Consider the following 17,655-nt stretch of genomic DNA (forward strand, 5'->3'; position numbering starts at 1 on the left):
GCAAGTTGCTCTGCTGTAATTTTCATGTTGAAAACACAGTCCAGAGACTTTGGAGATTAATGATGGCATACATTTCTGAAAGATCCTGTACCTCATTGCTAAATGTCATTCAGAATTGGATTTTAAATTTATCTCCATCTTGCCTGATGATTAGGAAACATTTCTTTACTGGTTGTCAAGCACTGAACTGGCTGCCCAGGGAAACAGTGGAGTCACCATCCCTAGGGGTATTTAATGGACATGTAAATGTGGCACCTGGGGACATGGTTTAGTAATGGACCTGACAGTGCTGAGTTAATGGTTGGACTCAATGATCTCAGAGACTTTTTCCAACCTAAATGACTCTATGATTCATTACAGCAGTAACTGCAGGCATTTTTCTATGTCAAGCAGACATCAGATTAGATGCATGCTGGAGGTAAAGTCTGTACAATTGCAAATAAGTAATTCTTTTGGTTTTGCCATTTTTCAGCAAAATGTGACTAATTGCTTTAGATTAATTAGTTAGTATGTTCTACTTCAGTGAAAATGCATTTGTTTCTCCAGTTGAAAGTGTTGTCTGAGCACTGACTCTCAATCAACCTGGTCAGTGCTACTTTGAGAAGTAGGATGCAACCTTAAAGTCACATGTAACAGAGTTATGGCAAGAAGCTTTTAGTATTGACTGAACAGTCAATACTGAGAAATTTAAAAGTGTTACAGAAGGGGAATTCCTATTTCAACAAAGATACCATTATATTTTTTCAGGTCTTTTTATTACTAACCAGGTTTCTAAATACATAATATGTAGCAAAATTTAAATACCAGCTGAAATTGCACCTTTTTTCTTTTCCTTTTGCATGTGTTGTATGCCTTTAATAGCAGCTCACTAGCAAATGTCTCTGTAAAGAAAAGAAGTCTGTCTCCATGCTGGTTCTTGCATTTTCTCAGTGGTTGTGTGCCATATGGTTTTACAGTAAAAGAAACTCTCTAAAGTCATGTAAGGTGGACTAAAAGAGGAGGAACAAAGTTAATCTTATGAAAACTAGTAGACAATTAGCTTAATTGACTGCAAAAACTTTAACATGATGCGGGGTTATACCCCAAGCAGGAAATTTTAGCTAAGCCATCACAGTGCATTAGAATATTTCCTTGCAGTAGTATTTTCTTAGAATAAATTCAAAAACAAAAGTTATCCAGAACCATTAAGTATAATACATTTTATTGTTCTATACTTAATAGTTCATCACTTTCCTTGTTGCTTTAGTCCTTTCTTTAGGAAATTCATATCTTTATAAAACTAATTTCCTTGAACTGTTATAAAACTTCTATATTTCCAAACCACAGGAATTACATAGTTGTATTTATGATGAATGTCACTATTCATGGTTATATCCAGGTGTACTAAATCATCATCCTGGGTCAACATTTGTATTTGTTATTATTTTGACATGCAACAATTTCAATGCAGTAATAGCTGTTAGTTTTTCTGGATCATCCAGGGGATTCTTTTCCCATTATTTGGTGGGTGTGGTTTTTTTCTGTTCTTGCATTCTGAAGTGAATCCCATTCAGTGTGATTTTCCATCCTGATTCAGAATTAATAGTAAGGAGACTAAGAAAATGTGCAGACCTTTAAGACTTTTTCTCTCATTTCTGCAATTCTGATGCAACATCCCAGCCTAAGCGAGTTTCTGTCAGCATTGTCCTGAAAGTGTTGTCAGATGTGTCAGGGGACAGACATCAGAAACATGCTTGCACCAGTATTAGGGAAGTTAATTTCCAGCAGCAGCAGTGCAAATTTACATCTGGGAGAAGTAAGTAATAAGCAAAGTTTAGCTACAATAATATCGAGGCTGGAAAAGTTCATTCCTTTCCTGTGCCAGTGCTGTAATGGATAATTTAGTTGTCGTTTTTGCAGTTGTTCTGGCAGCACAAGGACTTCTAGATACAACAATAAATTCTTCTTGGAACTGGTGCACAGGTCTGATGTTTTATTCCCCACTACATTAAAAACAGTTAAATTTGAGAGATTATTTTCTATTTCACTGGTAAGAGGATTTATGAATCAGAAAACTCCGGAGAATTTCCTTGTCTAAAACCAGTTTCAAGTTATGAATTTTCTTCACCAAAGATGAAAGTTAATGTCAAGATTTAAGATATAATCTTGGATTAGTATATGATTTCTGCATATGTGGGCTATATGTAAGAAAGTAATATCTCCAGCTACTATTGCAGGTACTTCACTTTAATATAATTTATTTCAATAGACAAATAAGATCTATTCAATCCTAAAACTTTGGCATCCTATGTATCTCTTTCTGGAGAGATAGGAGGAATGTTGCTGATTATGGAGTGTATTGTGAACAGAATTCAACATGGTGTGGACATTCCCATGTAAACCATAGGGCACTGTATCAAAAATACACAGATGTGGAAAAGGGGAAGTCAATTTTCATTACTTGGAGAAAAGCACCATTTGAACTTAAATGCCAACAGTTGAAGAAAATCCCATTTCTTAGTAGGATTTCTTATCTGGATGGTATTATAATGAAATAAATTTCTTGTGCTTTCCGACAAGACCACTATGGAGATCTGTAGTGCCCCTTGCACCGATATCAAGGCACCAAGACTTTTGAATCCTGTTGCAGTCAACAAACTTCATTGCTATGCTGAGAAGGCTGCTGATGTCCTTTGCACTCAGAGAATTAGGAGGGTTTGCTCTGTAGAGTTCAAATTAAGGAAGAACTTAAAAGAGACTAACAGTAGATAAATTTAAGAATCAATAAAAGGTAAAGATAGATTCCCATAGGATTCCCATTAGTTCCCAGTCTGCCTCCTAGTGATCAGCTTTCCCTCTACACCCTTTTATAGTTTGTTTTGTATTGTTTCTCTCAAGAATTTCAGAATACTGTACTTAATAAAGCAGGTAATTTTACATACACATTCCTCAAAATCAACTAATTTTACCCTATAATTCTAGCTGCTGCTTTGCCTTAGTGTATTGTGTGAAGTACCATCGCAAACAAAGACTTTCAGAAAAGTGAAGAATTACAGAAAAGGAACATGTCTTTGGTACAAAGATTTATCAATCACAGCTCTAAAAACTTCATCTCTCTGAACAATTGAAAAGGGAGATGTTAGGTTCCTGGATGGAATCCTAGACTGGGTTTTTCTTACAAGTTTTCATTTCAGGGTTAGTTAGCTGATGGGCCAATGTCAAGATTTCAGAGAAGTCAGGGCTGCTTTCTGTTACATTTGATGAGAAATTCAGACAAAATAAATAAGACTTCTGAAAAGAGCTACGAAATTAACTGTAAACATGTCATTTTTCCTACATCTTATTTTTTCCACAGTGTATTATTTTGTTGGTAATAAAATATGAAATATTTCTTCCAAATATTTATGATTCAACACTTAATATACTGAACAGCAATTATCAGGGTTCCTGTAGTCACTGTAACATTACATTATTTGGATTTTGTTTCGAAATGAGTATGTTTCGAATTTGAGTATTTGATCTTAATGGATGACATTGTCCTCTGCTTTGTACCTTTCAGCTCCACACACAGCATTTACTGAAATTTCAGAATAGCACCAACTTTTTCAGGATCTATTATTCAAACATCATGCTAGAAAGGCATCTAGAAATACAATGTTTGGTCTAACGATGATTTGTGATACTGTTTGTAAAGCAAAGTTATTGAGGTGGCAGCTGGGTTTACTTAAATGGATTTAAATGTTCAGGATTGTCCTGAATTGTATTGATTAAGCATTTGTTTAACCAATAGAAGGTGTCATCTGAGATATTATCAACTGAAAAATGCAGATATTCTGTGTTTGATCATCATAGTAACGTAAAGTACCTATTCTTCAGATTGATCACCATGAATATGTTATTGCTCTAAGTTAGTGGGGGCTTGGTTTTTTAATTTGTTTGGGGTTTTACATTTGATCTTTTTTGTTTTCACATAGGGAGAAAATTTTAAGCAAGAACCCCGGATTCCTGTTAATAAAAGCAAAGCAGAAGAAAAAGAGAAAAAGAAACAAAACAATGAAAAGCAATCACACAGAAATTACAAAGAAAATGTTATGTGGAGTAGCTCATCATCCAATTCCAGGTGACCATGATGGATCAGAAAGTGAAGAGGATAACTTGGGAGAAGAAAACAAAAAATCAACGTGTACATTCAGCAAAGGCCCAGAGGATCCAGTAAGAGTTTGTGAAGAGCAGCCTAAGAGTAGTGATGAAAGCGTAAAAGAAGCTGTAGGGGTTTCAAGAGAGAGTTTTCTGGTTGCTGTGCCTGAGGTCACAGTGATGTCAAATAGTGCATGGAACAATGAATTGCCTGTAGAAGGTGACAGTTTGCTTTTAAGAGATGTAAAACCTTTTTGTACTGAAAACCTAACCAAAAATGCATTAGATGAAAAGGAAGCAAAGCAAAGGCACAAAGACAACCTCTGCAGTTTCCTAGCAATAAGCAATGATAAAAATTCTGTCCAGGAAACAGAAGACATTTCTGAAGACCATGATATGTCATTGTTAAGCACAGAAAACAAACTGGGATCATGCCAAATTACATGTGAACCTGACTTGGAAGCCAAGGGGGTAAGTTTAAACAGTGAAGAAAAAGAAATCTCTCAGTATTGCAGTTCGAATATACTTGATACTGTGCCTGATAACACAGAGGGCAAATGTCCATTAAAAGCAGAAGAAACTACCTCCAATGCTTGGGCTTTTTTTTCAATTAATTTATCTACTGAGGAGTTGCAGATGGGCTTCAATACTCAAGTTTCTCTCTCTCCTTGCTCTGAGGATAAATGTGTAAGTGAACAAAAATCTCAAAAAGTGAGGAAACCTGAACAGACTCACATGAACAGTTCAGCAGAGCTAAACTGCTATCAGTCAAATGAGGGATTGGTAAAGGAAAACCATAGTGAAACAGAAACTGAGGAAGTTGGCAATGTAATAAGCAATGGTCTGTCTGCATCTCCAACTGGTGAAGTGCACTTTGATTCCCTAGTGGAAGCCAGGGCTGCCTTTGTGCAGGGTTCAAGTGAAATAGATATGCCAATAAATGATGCTACACCAACTATACTGAAGAGGAAGAGATACAGGAGAATTGTCAACTTAGCACCAAAGTTTAACCTACCAAGACAGATCTTTGCTCACACAGAGGAAGGGAAGGACATCCCGGTAAGAGAAGATATTCCACAAAACAGTGTTTTAGAAGTCAGGCAAAAATACTTTCTAAGCAAGAACTGTGGAGAAGCACGCGAACAGGACCATGCATTGCAGGAATATTCCTCACCCACTCTGGATGCAGATGCTCTGGTACATAATATTTCTTACATTCATTCAGGACCATGTTCTCCTATATCAAAATATGCCTGCAGGGTTTGTGTAGATTCCAAGACAAAGGAGGAGCAAGCTACAACTCTTCAGCCACAACAGGTAGTTACTAAAAAAGAGGATGAGGGTGAACATGTTTCTTCAGAGGTTACAAATGGCCAACCAGATAATTTGTCTTCTGTTAAAATTGTTTCTGAGTATCTAGAAGATTGTACTACAATCGCAAGCTGCAGTGAAAATGCAAATGGAGCAGATGACTCTGAGCCACCAAAGGCATCACAGCTTGAAGATTATCAAGATGCAGATGTGAAATGCAGTTTCCTGGGACTTCCCTTATCATTAGGATTTGCTTTTCAACTTGTGCAGCTCTTTGGTTCTCCAGGTCTTCCACTGGGTATAATGCTTTTCTTACTACTCCTATGTAAAACAAAAAAAGCCCACAATCCCCTCAAAACCACAAACAAAAACCAAAGCACTCCCTCCAAACCAAAAAACATATGAAAAGACTATGGTTAGAAACTCATTTTTATTGCAGTTTTTAGTTAAATATTAATGCTGTTGAAACAAATCACTGCTATTTTGGTGACAGTTTTTAGTTTGTACCTAAAATCCTTAGTCTCTGTTAAAGGGGCTTTTGGTTTGGCCTTGTACTTGCAGTCTTTTTAGTAACAAAAGTAGACTAACTTTAAATCCAAATGCTTCCTGAATTTTAATATATCCTAGTAAGACTTTTCTGTGTTGATTACAGAACTAAATGATGTTTGAATACATCCTACTGAATGAGACTTTACTGTGATGATTATGGAACAAAATGAAAATGTGGTACAAAATGTGTGCACTTATATAAAGGCTGCATGTTTGGTTTTATATTCCAGATAGCAACATTATTTTTTTAATTGAGTTTTCATACATTCTTACGTGGCTTAGATGCTGTTGAAAAACTTTCCCAAAATCTAACTTGGTTTGAAATTCAATATCAGGCTTACAAGATGTCTTCTGAAAGTGAATGTCTTCTTTTTAAGTGTGCCTTATTAATAAGTGTCCTGGTGTTGTGTACTTGCCTTCCAGAGCTCCAGATACCTTATTGTTGTACTTTCAGCTTAATACTTTTAAGTTAGCAGGTAAATTACGAGCAATCCTTTAAAGGAATTGAGTGTGCTGGCCACCATTTCCCAGTATACTGCAGGCTAATGTAATCCCACAGAGCTGTAACCAGTGAAAACACGAGAGTTTTGTTTGGAAGTCACCCTAGAACACCTGCTGAAAGAGACATATTCCCTGTGCATAATGTTTTTCAGCTTCTTGGGTCCAAATTTAGTGGAGAAACTGTAACTTTCATTTAGCCAACAAATAGGATTTAAAAACACAGGGCAGCTTTTCAGTATACATTTACATTTTTTTGTTTCAGTAGAATTTAAAGTTAAGCATAAATTTTCATATGAAAATTTTAATCTGACAGCTGAGGAGTAGCTTATGTCATTTTATCTGCTCAAACTGACGTCAGGATTCTTTGTTGTTTTTTAAAAGTCCATGGCAATGCCATCTGCCAGAACAGTGATGCAAATCATAGGAAGCATTACTTGGCTTTAGGTCCCTAAAGGGGGACCTAAAGGACTGCTTTACCTAAATCTGGCACCACACACCAAAGCATTTGCCATATAGAGCTGAAATTAAGCAAAGAAGTACTGTTGATGTCCTCAACTGTTGCATATAAAACATTTTTCTTCTCCAAACTTGATGAATCTTCATACTTGTGATCTTAAATTTTATAATGTTAGAGGGTGTTGGCCATGACTTGAAAACAGGCATCTTCCAAGAAAGAAAAAGAATAACCAGGCATTCAGAAACACTCAGTAGCTTAGTGAACCAAATGTCCTTCTCCTCTGATTCAGTAACAGGTGACATTCTCTGGAACTTAGGTGAGTTTCCTTTGGAATAACCTTCAAGAAATACAAATCCACCCTGATATCTCTCTGAAGCTCTGCCAGCTTGTGACTGCTGACTGCTGGGGTTTTCCCACCAGAATTGTGCCTGGCTGGCCACGTTCTCCTTTGTTATTATTATCCTACAATTCCAAAAATTATCCTGATTTTTTTTGGTGGCATACAGTACATTGACAGGCAACTATTTATTGATGCACACATTTGAGTGGTATTATTTTATAACACTTGGAATTGCAGTCAATCTTTATTGGAATTATTTTGGAGGGGAAATTTTTGGTAAATAAATGTCTTTAGTTATTTATAAATGGAAGATTTAATTGTATGTCTTGCTTGTATGGTTCTTATAAGACTAGAATATATTTCAGACAGTTTTCCTATGAAGAACCTCTTTTCAGCTTCTTAAACAGTGTTAGAGTTAAAACATTTTAGGAAGCGCTCTACTGATAGTGCACAAATTCTAATAATCAAGCTTTTTAAATTTTAATGGCTGTTATTTAAGTTCCATTTCTTTTAATTTATTGGCTGAAAACTTTGTTTTTCTTGCGTGTGCCTATTTTTAGGGGAGTATGTGGGGGAAATGAAAGTATGGTAGGAAAGTCTTTGTCTAAATAAAGAAACGAAACCCAAATCTCCTTCCCTTTCTTTCCCCTCTTGTGCACTGACCTTAGATTCCAGAAATTCCAAGTTCTGATTTTGCTGCTGGCTCATTTAAATATTTTCTTTTAAAAAAGTTATGTAAATAACGCGTGCAAAAATCGTGATTCAGTGATATATTTTGGCTATGAAGAGATCTGAACATTCAACTGCAAAAAATATTTTCTTCTGCAGAATCCTTGTTGCCAGATGATTATATAGTTCCCCTTGACTGGAAAGTTTCAAAGATGATCTATTTACTGTGGAAGACCTCTGTGGAGGTATGAATTTTAGGGGATTTTGGAAGGCTTTCCAATATTTCAGGTGCAAAGGGGAATTTTTCAGTTCTTTGTTAGTAAATTTGCTCTAATATCCACAATGAGGAGGCAGATGGTTTTTGTCCTCCTCTGAGTATTTCTAAAACCAGATCATTGGCATGGTAGGATTCAGGTTTTAAAAGATCAACTTCAGAAGTGTATGCAACTACTAGTTAAAAAAGGGTGAAAAAACTTTGATACCTGTGTCTTGACCTGACCTATGTTCATTAAGTACAAGCTACCATCATTCAGATGTTTTCTGTCTTATAGTTTTCTCTCATCATCTGAGCAGACCTCATCCTCCATCACCTCTGCTAGAGCTGCAGCAGAGAAGTTACTCTGCGTGACTGTGGGCAAATTAATTCTCTTTGTCTAGCTGGGAAGTGTTAACTTATAAATTACTTTTTTTCCTTGTAGAGTAGTGGAAATCAGGAAAATCCTGATTACAATGAACTAGTTGTTATAAAATAAAATAGAGCATGGACTTTGTTCTTGCCCAAAATAACATCTCTTGTCACATACTTTCTTTTTGCTGGACTAATGTTATCTATTTTAGGAAAAGCAGAAACCAAACGGATTGCAGAATGAAGATGGCTTGACTGGTAAGTCTATTCTGTGATACAAAAACTGTATAAAATTCTTCTTTTCAATGGGTTTTTGTTACCAATTAGTGATAACACTCCTCTTTGTGCAAAAGCACGATGATGTGATGAATGAATTTATGCTGCCGTTGATCATGTCCATAGTCGACAGAGCTATGGTTGCTGTCATCACTTAATTTTTCCTCATCTAAGTGCTAAAATTGCCTTATAAAGTTTCCTACATTGAAACATTCCAATAATTAGCTCAAGTTTATCCATTCTAGATCAAAGTCGTGTTTACCATTATATAGTCTTTCTTGAGACTTCATTTCCCTGAAAGGTTGAGTATCTTCAAGTTAATTAAACTTCATTATCACTGAAAGTTGGCAGCATAATAATAGAACCATGGAATTATTTAGGTTGGAAAAGACCTATAAGGTCATTGACCCAACCATTAACCCAGCACTGCCCAAGTCTGTCCCTCAGTGCCACATCTACCCACTTTTTGAACACTTTGGGAAATGATGATTTCACTACTTCCTAGGCACCCTGTTCCAATGCCCAGCCACTCTTTCAGTGAAGAAATTTTTCCTAATATCCAATCTAAACCTCCCCAGTGCAACTTAAGGCCATTTCCTCTTGTCCTGACATTTGTTATCTGGGAAAAGAAACCAATCCCCACCTGGCTACACCCCTCTTTCAGGCAGTTGTAGGGAGCAATAAGGTCCCCCCTAAGTCTTTTCTCCAGGCTAAACAACACCCCCAGCTCCCTCAGCTGCTCCTCATCAGACTTGTGCTCTAGACCCTTCCCCAGCTCCACTGCCTTTCTCTGGACATGCTCCAGCACCCCAGAGTCTTTTGATAGTAAGGGGCCCAAAACTGAACCCAGAACTTGAGGTGTGGCCTCACCAGTGCCGACTACAGGGGGACAATCACTGCCCTGGTCCTGCTGGCCACACTATTGCTGATACAGACCAGGATGCCACTGGCCTTCTTGGCCACCTGGGCACAGCTGGCTCATGTTCAGCTGCTGTCAAACAGCACTTGGGGTCACACACCTGGGCAGTAAGAGATATCAGGGCTCATGTGAAGCTCTGGACTTCTGCATGCATTAATTCCTGGAGTGTGGAAGTTATGAGATAAGGTTGCTCATTGTCTTTTTCTGTGATTTCCATATTAATGCACTACAATTTCACAGGTTCTCTAACAAGTTTAAAAATACACAACAGTAGTTGCCTGAAAGCTGGTAGAATTTGCTGTCTAAAAGAGGAGAGAAGTTTCTCTATTTTAGGAGAAACACTGCCTCTCCAAAAGCAGCCTAAGAGTGGGAATAGACGCATGCATGGGTGTTGTCTTTCACTCTGCACCCCTATGAGAGACAAAACAGAAAGATTTCATTCATTTTATAAGGCTTTTAGGATGCAAAAATCATGAAGATTCTGGTAAAATAAAAGCTTGTTCTAGAAATACTCTTATCTTGACACAACAGAAATGAGAGACTATGTAAGGTAATTTCAGGTGGTTTTGGCTGCAGTTTGTAATTTCTTTATTTTTTAGATGATATTATTAATCTTGAAGATCTAAATAAAAATCCCCAAGACAATAAAGACTCTTCTGAAACACTATCAGACATGGAGCTATGTCAAGATATGATAGAGGAGAACATCATAACCTGCACTGGCTGTCTGGATGCTGCATTTCATCAGTCATGAGTGACTGTCTTAAATTCTGCATGAACAAACAGGTAATCACTCACCTTGTGAATATTTTACTCTTTTATTATATTTAACCAAATATCTTTTTATTATACTTGACCAAACATCTAAAGAATATTGTTTGTTATAATTTTTAAGGTGCATTTAGAATCCTCCAATTTACTTGGGTTTTAACTGAGTTAGGGTTGAGGGTTGTTCAGATTTTGTTTCTTTCAAGCCTGAAATGGGAAAAGAGAAGGCAGTATTTTGTTATTAAAGCCATATGATTTTATTTTTTCTCTGAAATCTAAAACATGTGTGGTGAAGTGAAAGCAGCAGGGTAGGATGCCTAAGAGGCGGAATTTATTCCCATTTTGGTTGCTGTGGCAATCTGTAGTGAGTCATCACAGCTCTACTTTCCTTGTCTTTTCAGCATGGAAAGTAATGCTGGCTCCATTAAGGGTCTAATTATGAAAAGAACTCTATGAATAATAAAACAGTATTTCACAAATTATGAAGAAGTGGCAGTTCTGCTTTTCAATGGAGAAACAGTAGCAAGAGGTCACAGGAAGACTGTATATTGAAGTGTTAAATTTTCATAAATGTTTTCATTTGGTGTGACAAAGTGTGCTATCATGTTCTTGCTTGTCTCATGAATTTTTGAACCCTTTGGTAACTTGGCAAAGTTTCTTTGGTTTGTTTATGAGAGATATTCTGGGAAGATTGAGATAAAAAGGAAGGATTATGGGTTCCAGCAGGAAAATGCTAGCTTAACTTCTCTATCATTTGCCGTCAGTTGTTCTTTCCAAAATGGAAAATGGATTAATCTGTAGTTTTTAAACAAATAAACTGAGGTACATGGGAATAGAATAACCTACACCATGAGCAAACTGAGCCAGAAAAAGATTCCATATCCTGAGGCCTAAATTGTTCCTATCCAGACATCTCAGGACTGCTGGAATATCATCCACATGGGGTGTGGTCAGGAGGTCTCTGTCACCTGGTGCCCGGTGTCTGACCTGACCATGCCTCCAGCTGATGGCTGGAACAGGAGTCAAGGAGGTGGGTGTGCACTGTGTTGGAGCTGTTATAAACACAGAAGTTTTCACAGTGGATGTTCATGTCACAGGGGAAGTAGTTGAATAGTTTGGGTTGGAATTGAAACCTCTTGAATGGGGTTTGATTTGGCTATATGTCATTGATGACAAAAATGACATTGCAGGCTGATTAGCTGGTACCAGCCACCAGTGTAGGAAGATGAGGGAGATTTCTGTGAACCATGTGGCCCAGAGAGCACTGGTCTTGCAGGATGCTCTCAGCACAAATCATTAATAACAGCAAGAACATCTGGTAGCAGTATTTTCCTCTTAAATAATCAGATACTATAGTATTGGATAAGCAAATAAAAAATATTTTCACAAAATACTTAGGCCTACCAATTTTTAGAAGCTACTTATTTCTAATATTGCAATATGAACACTCTAGAGGCAGGATTTTGGCTTATGGTCCTGACTGGATGTCTGTGTGGGCTTGTGTCCTAAGCTATTATCCAGAAATGTCCAGGTTATTGATTAAATATTTATATGCTAAAGAAACAGATGTGAAGAGCTATGTTCACTTCCTGGGAGAAAATGGTGAAATATGAAACTTCTTCCTTTTGTGCTTCAAGAAAGGAAAGACACATGCTAGCAGATTATCCTGCCTTTTTGTCTGTACCTTTATCTGGTTGCTGAATCCAACAAACTGGTTCTTTCCCATCAGATTTACTCCCTTTGTCTGTCCGCTCTGCTACTCCCAAAATTGTTTCAGTCTTCCTCTCCTGCTTGTCATGAGCACAGCAGAAATGACCCAGAGCTCCGCATGTTTGTCACCCAGCCACTGTGTGCTGCCAGGAAACCCCAGTTTGTTACGCTGTCTTGCAGTCTAACATTCTACTGTGTCACCTTGTGTTAGTTCTATGGAATATAGAATGAGAGCAATGCAGACTTTGCCACAAAAGAAGACTCCCCATCAGTGTTCAGCTCATAAAAAGGCCTTGCACTGTCTCTGCAGGGCTTGGCCATTGAGATCTATGCTGGAATGGGGAGATACAGCTGGAGTTTTATGTTGGGGGTTTTTGTTTTGCTTTGTTTTAGTTCAGCATCTGAGATGAGGCAGGGAAGGTCCTGAAGGCTGTTGGAGGGAGAGGATGAGACACCAGAGATCAGATGGGTTTAAGCTGCTCTGGAGCTGGGATCTGCCATCTCAGAGCAGGCTGATGCAATGGGTAACTGCTGCCCAAATTGTGAAGTGCCCTTCCTCCCAACCCTCATCTGCTCCAGATAGCAGCTCCAGGGCTTGCTGGCTGACACGAAGGCTATCATTAATTCACTAACCCCACAGCAAACAAATCAATACTTTCCTGCTGGACTGAGGCATTTAGATAAGCTGCTGTAAGGTCCAGCTCAGTGCCAAGGCTGGGGTGAGGGAGCAGATGAGGTCGTGCTGCTGCAGATACGAGGAGGGGACGTGCAGGGTGTCCTGTCTGGGCAGCAGTCAGCTCTGATATCAGGGGCCATGTATTCTGCAACCAAACCTTCAGGTAGAGGACTCTTTTAAGCTTTTACAAATGTAGGATATTAGAAGAATTAAACCAAGAAAAGTATGTGGAAAGGAAGAAGCATGCCTTAGGGTTTTCAGTTGGCTCATGCTGACGATCAGGCACAGGATACAGGATAACGCAGACCCCACATGAGTATTCCAGTGCTTCCACAATGTCTGCATGCAGGCATTGTAAAAGACAGGTGAGTTTTCCTGATCGATGGTGCCCCTGGCTTTGAGGGATAAGGTTGTCTTGCCTCACCACAAAATAATTCCCCTCTGGTTCCTGATTAAAACAGACTTGCCAAGGGTGATGTCCCAGAGTGGTTGTGAAACCGCTCAAGTGAACAACTGTAAATGTTGAAATAGATTTTATTCCTTCAAATGTCAGGGGGGAAATAAAAACCTAGGAAAATTGAGACATTCCTACCAAAAAGATTTTAAAATCATAGGAAATCAAGAGAAAGCTAATATGATAATTTTGGTCCCTTTAGACTGGAAAGCAAACTGAGCATTACTGGCCAAGTGCAGCTTAATCTGTTAGCCAGATGGACATGCTTCTGTATTCATGTTGTATAAGGATGTTTGTATTCCAGTGGGAGGGTGAACAGTGTTCCTCTGTGAAAACACAGGGTTAATCTCAAGCTTTTGTGAGAGCTCCTTATTGCAGCATTGGCAGCACATCAGTATTTGTTCTGGAGATTAAGCAAGAGTTCCCAGTTTGAGAAATGTTGAGATCAGTGAAAACAGCATTATTTTGGTGCCTAGAAGTTCTCCTTAGACCAGGACTCAGAGATGCCAGTGCAATACAAATGTGTCTGTTCAAGCATTTATCTGCAGGACTACTGCAAAGCAGAAGATGACATGTTTCTTTTTGAAGTACAGCAGTCAGTAACTCTCTGCAGGAATACTTCTTCCACAAGAGCCCTGAAGGCTGTGGTTTTGGTGGGACAAATCTCTTGATACCCTGGTGTTATCCTCCTTTCCCTGGCTGTGCTATTCCAAGCACTTCCCTTTCATGGCTGTGATGCTTCTGAGTGAGGCAGTTCAGCTCTAACATCTAATGTATGAAGACATCCAAAATGTTTTTGGTCTGAAACAAATTGTCCTAGAGCCCATGAGATCAGTAGGACGTGGGCAAAAAAGCAGGAGTGTATAGCTGGGAGAGGCAGGACTGGTTTTTGGCTAAAATGAAAAAAAATTAATCTGAAGGATACAAAGCAGACTAAAGCAGTCTTCCAGTATTGCTACAGAAAATATCATCCCATGGTCAAACTTCTTCCAGTTGCTACTTTGATATAAAGATAATAGTGAAAAAACTTACCTGTCCTTTGACATTTAACCACTAATATTAAACAAAATGAAGCATGAAAAAGTGCACAGAATTATGACCAGAAAACCTCACCTGCCTTTTAGAGTGCTTACCAGGAAAACCTGGCTCAAAAAATCATTCAAGCAGAGAGTCTAATTACCTAAGGGAATAAGTGCTGCCCACAGCAGTGTTTTTGGAGCTCTCAAGAAAGAGGAACAATTGGGTTGTGCGGGTGCCTCACACTAACTCTGTAACATGAAAGCCTGTGAGGTCCTGAGTGCATGTAACAGCAAAAACAATGCACATTGTAACAAAAAAATTGAGATGTAGCTGTACTATGGTGGTATTCGTTGAACAGCTGTTCATTATACAGTGTTTGTGATGTGTAGAGGAAAAAATATCCACTGTGTTACTCTTCTCCTTATTTTTCAGCTTTCAAGTGGTAAGGTCCTTACTCCCTTTAGTTTTGACATCCAAGTTCTTATCTTCTTCCTTTTCCACTCTCCTTACATTCTTTTATTTTTCCTTTGCTTTTCATTGTCTGCTTCCTCTCCAGTCTTTTTAGCTGTTTAAAAAAGTAACCAACAGCTGAGTATTAGAAACTTTAAAAAACATTGGACAGACTCTTCTCAGTCTGAGGGCTGGATTATCTGTTAAGTCTTTTTGCTGACTGTGCTGTTGTGGAACTTCAGCAGACCTTGTTCTTTTTTTTTATTTCAGAAACTTCTCGCTTTAATTCCATCACGGAAGGACTTCAGTTGGCCACCAAGGATTTTAAAAGTGAGGGATAACCTGGAAGAAAGAAACCACTGTAGATTTTTGGGTATACATCTTTGGCCACGTCCCCCCAACACCGCCCCCCGGTATCAACCTCTCTGACCACGTAATAACAATGAAAATTGAGATAACTTTGTGTATGGCAAAAGGTCATTTTCTGAAGCCATTTGGGATTTACACTTTTTCAGTACATTGTCAAGTGTGGTATAAAGAGATTGAGAGTGGAGACCAGAGGCATCTGTCACTATGGGGTGTGAGCTTCAGGCTGTGATATTTCATTCACTTGTATCAGGATCCAGGATATTGGCATAGAAGCAGGCAGTGATGCTCACCTGCAGGGCATGGTGCTTGTTTTGTGTCTTAGCTGCCTCCTTCTGCCTTCACCCTCTGTCATAATTGCACCCAGTCCCTTTGCAACCTCAGATGGTAAACATCTTCATCTGTCATTCCTATTCACCCAAACAGGGATGCACAACTTCCATTCTTTTCTCCTGAGACCAGGCTTCATGCTTCCCCTCAGACAGACTCATTTAGGAATTTGGGACTATAGAAACAAGAATATTTCACTATGAAACTGATTCAAACATGCTGAAGGAAGGGTGTGTATGGTTTGTGGTAGACTGAGAAGATGTATAACTAGCACTGGTAACCACTGATTTGATGTTTCTGCTAGTGGTGTTGGAAGTATTTATGTATGTAGAGGTAAATCATAATTAATTATAAAGAGCAACCTCTGTCAATTATGAGGCAGGCATAAGGCTGGACACTTCCTTGTTGGGAGAAGGAGTGACAGCCGTCACCTCATTTAACAATAAAAGTGTGAGAAAAGATTAAGGAGAAGCAGGAAAGTTGGTTGTGTCTACTTGTCAGAAATAATATTTCCCACTTATGTAGCTTGCAAATCCAGAATATTTCTCCATTTATTCTTTGATGTCCTCTTCCTCACCTTTCCCTGCATTTGTTTATACATCAGCTGAAGAGCCAGGACTTGACTGAACTCAGGCTGAAGCTCCTCCATGGTCAAATTTGCCGATGTGTCTCCAGTTTCTACTTAAATACTGCATCTACATGAAAGCAGTTAACAATGTATGTATTTCTAAATTAATGTTGTACCACTGGCAAAATTTTCTGGCTGCATTGTTTGAATGCATCTCCCATGGACATGTGTGTGTCTTCCTTGGCTGGAAATGTCCTGCTCTCCTACCAGCAGAACATTATATGAAATGTAAAGGGGAGGAGGAAGGGAGTTCATACCCCCCATAACCACAGCTTCAGACTTCTGTGTTGTACTAGTGGCAGCAGAAAAGTTAGTTTGATTTCAGGAAAATGTCACTCAAGGATTAATACTGTCTTCCTGCTTCTATTTATTGAGCGAGAAATCTGAATGCCTCTATTTTCTGTTACTGAATCCTGGCCTTCCAGAATGCTTGAAATAAAAATAGTTTTCAAAAGCTCACAGTACTCTTGTATGGGTAAGTCATGTTTCATCTCTTAGTAGGGTGTTGCCAGTTTAAGTTTACTTAACTCCCCTCCCCAGTATCTATGAATTTCACATCTACTTTCTCTTCTTTCCTGTCACATTTTCCCCACTCGCTTCAGTTAGCATCGGTGTGCCATGTCCCTGAGGAGCTAAGATTTCTCCCTGTGTGTGAACACTCTCTTTAGCACTATTTGGAACCTCAGAACCTAAAGGTCCATCATTGAGGTTTGGTGGTGGTGTCTGCTTGGGGCATACCCGGAGCTGGCTCCTAACCAAGCTGGGCGTGATGCTGTGTGTAGCTCTGAGAAGGGAGGGTGTGATACCACTCCAGCTATTTTTGGTTTAATTGCAAACTGTAATTTCTTTGGCTTCTTTGGTGAGCAAGTTAATGGAAATCGGGTTTTCTTTAGAGGAGAGGAATCTTTTAAAACTTCCTTTACTTTCTCTTATGATAATATGTTCAAAAAATAAAATAATTAGGGTGGTGTAGTGAGCGTGATGCACGGGATCATTTGTTCAGTGCTGGGCAGTTCTTAAGCTACATCCCCTTGGCATCCTTGTTGCTTCTGTGGTTGAAGAGGACTCCGGTAGCTCGTTGCTAGGAAAGGGACGGGCGGCGAAGAAGTCTCCGTGCATACCTGGTGTCCTGTAACCAGCCCCACTTCTCTTTGGGGCTTTGGTGATTCATCCCCTTTCGGCCCTGCCCTTTAGTTCGCAATACAGAGAGGCAGCACCTGGGACTGGAACGCTGTCAGCGCTGCCTTGTGTTTTCCTGCCTTTGAGAATGTGGGGAACAATCTTGACTGTAAATAACTGGAGATGGTATCTCGGGCCAAAGTTCCGAGTCTGCGGCGAGTGCCGTAGCTGAGCGCTTTGGCTGTGCAGCCGCACACGCCCGTCCTTGCCCGTGTCTCCGCTCCCGGCAGCTTTCGGTTTCGCGGGACAAAGTCTGGGCCGCCGGGACATGGAGGGACGCGGGATCCCGCCCGGCCCCCGCCGCGGGGGCC

At 39.2% G+C, this 17,655-nt stretch overlaps 1 protein-coding gene across 2 annotated transcripts in view; it reads left to right on the forward strand.

The window, feature by feature from the left end:
• The window catches only part of N4BP2L2 (NEDD4 binding protein 2 like 2), a 40,188-nt gene extending 23,573 nt beyond the window's left edge, over positions 1 to 16,615 (forward strand). For both annotated transcript variants that reach the window (XM_031061399.1, XM_005426366.3), the window contains 5 exons: positions 3,954 to 5,725; positions 8,103 to 8,188; positions 8,781 to 8,826; positions 10,363 to 10,549; positions 15,112 to 16,615. In XM_031061399.1, the coding sequence (XP_030917259.1) occupies positions 3,954 to 5,725; positions 8,103 to 8,188; positions 8,781 to 8,826; positions 10,363 to 10,517 (2,059 nt within the window). In that variant the 3' untranslated portion in view covers positions 10,518 to 10,549; positions 15,112 to 16,615. The remainder of the gene's footprint in view (positions 1 to 3,953; positions 5,726 to 8,102; positions 8,189 to 8,780; positions 8,827 to 10,362; positions 10,550 to 15,111) is intronic.
• Positions 16,616 to 17,655: the final 1,040 nt, after the last annotated feature.

The sequence above is a fragment of the Geospiza fortis genome, unplaced genomic scaffold, assembly GCF_000277835.1.
Source record: "Geospiza fortis unplaced genomic scaffold, GeoFor_1.0 scaffold181, whole genome shotgun sequence".
Lineage (NCBI taxonomy): Eukaryota > Metazoa > Chordata > Aves > Passeriformes > Thraupidae > Geospiza > Geospiza fortis.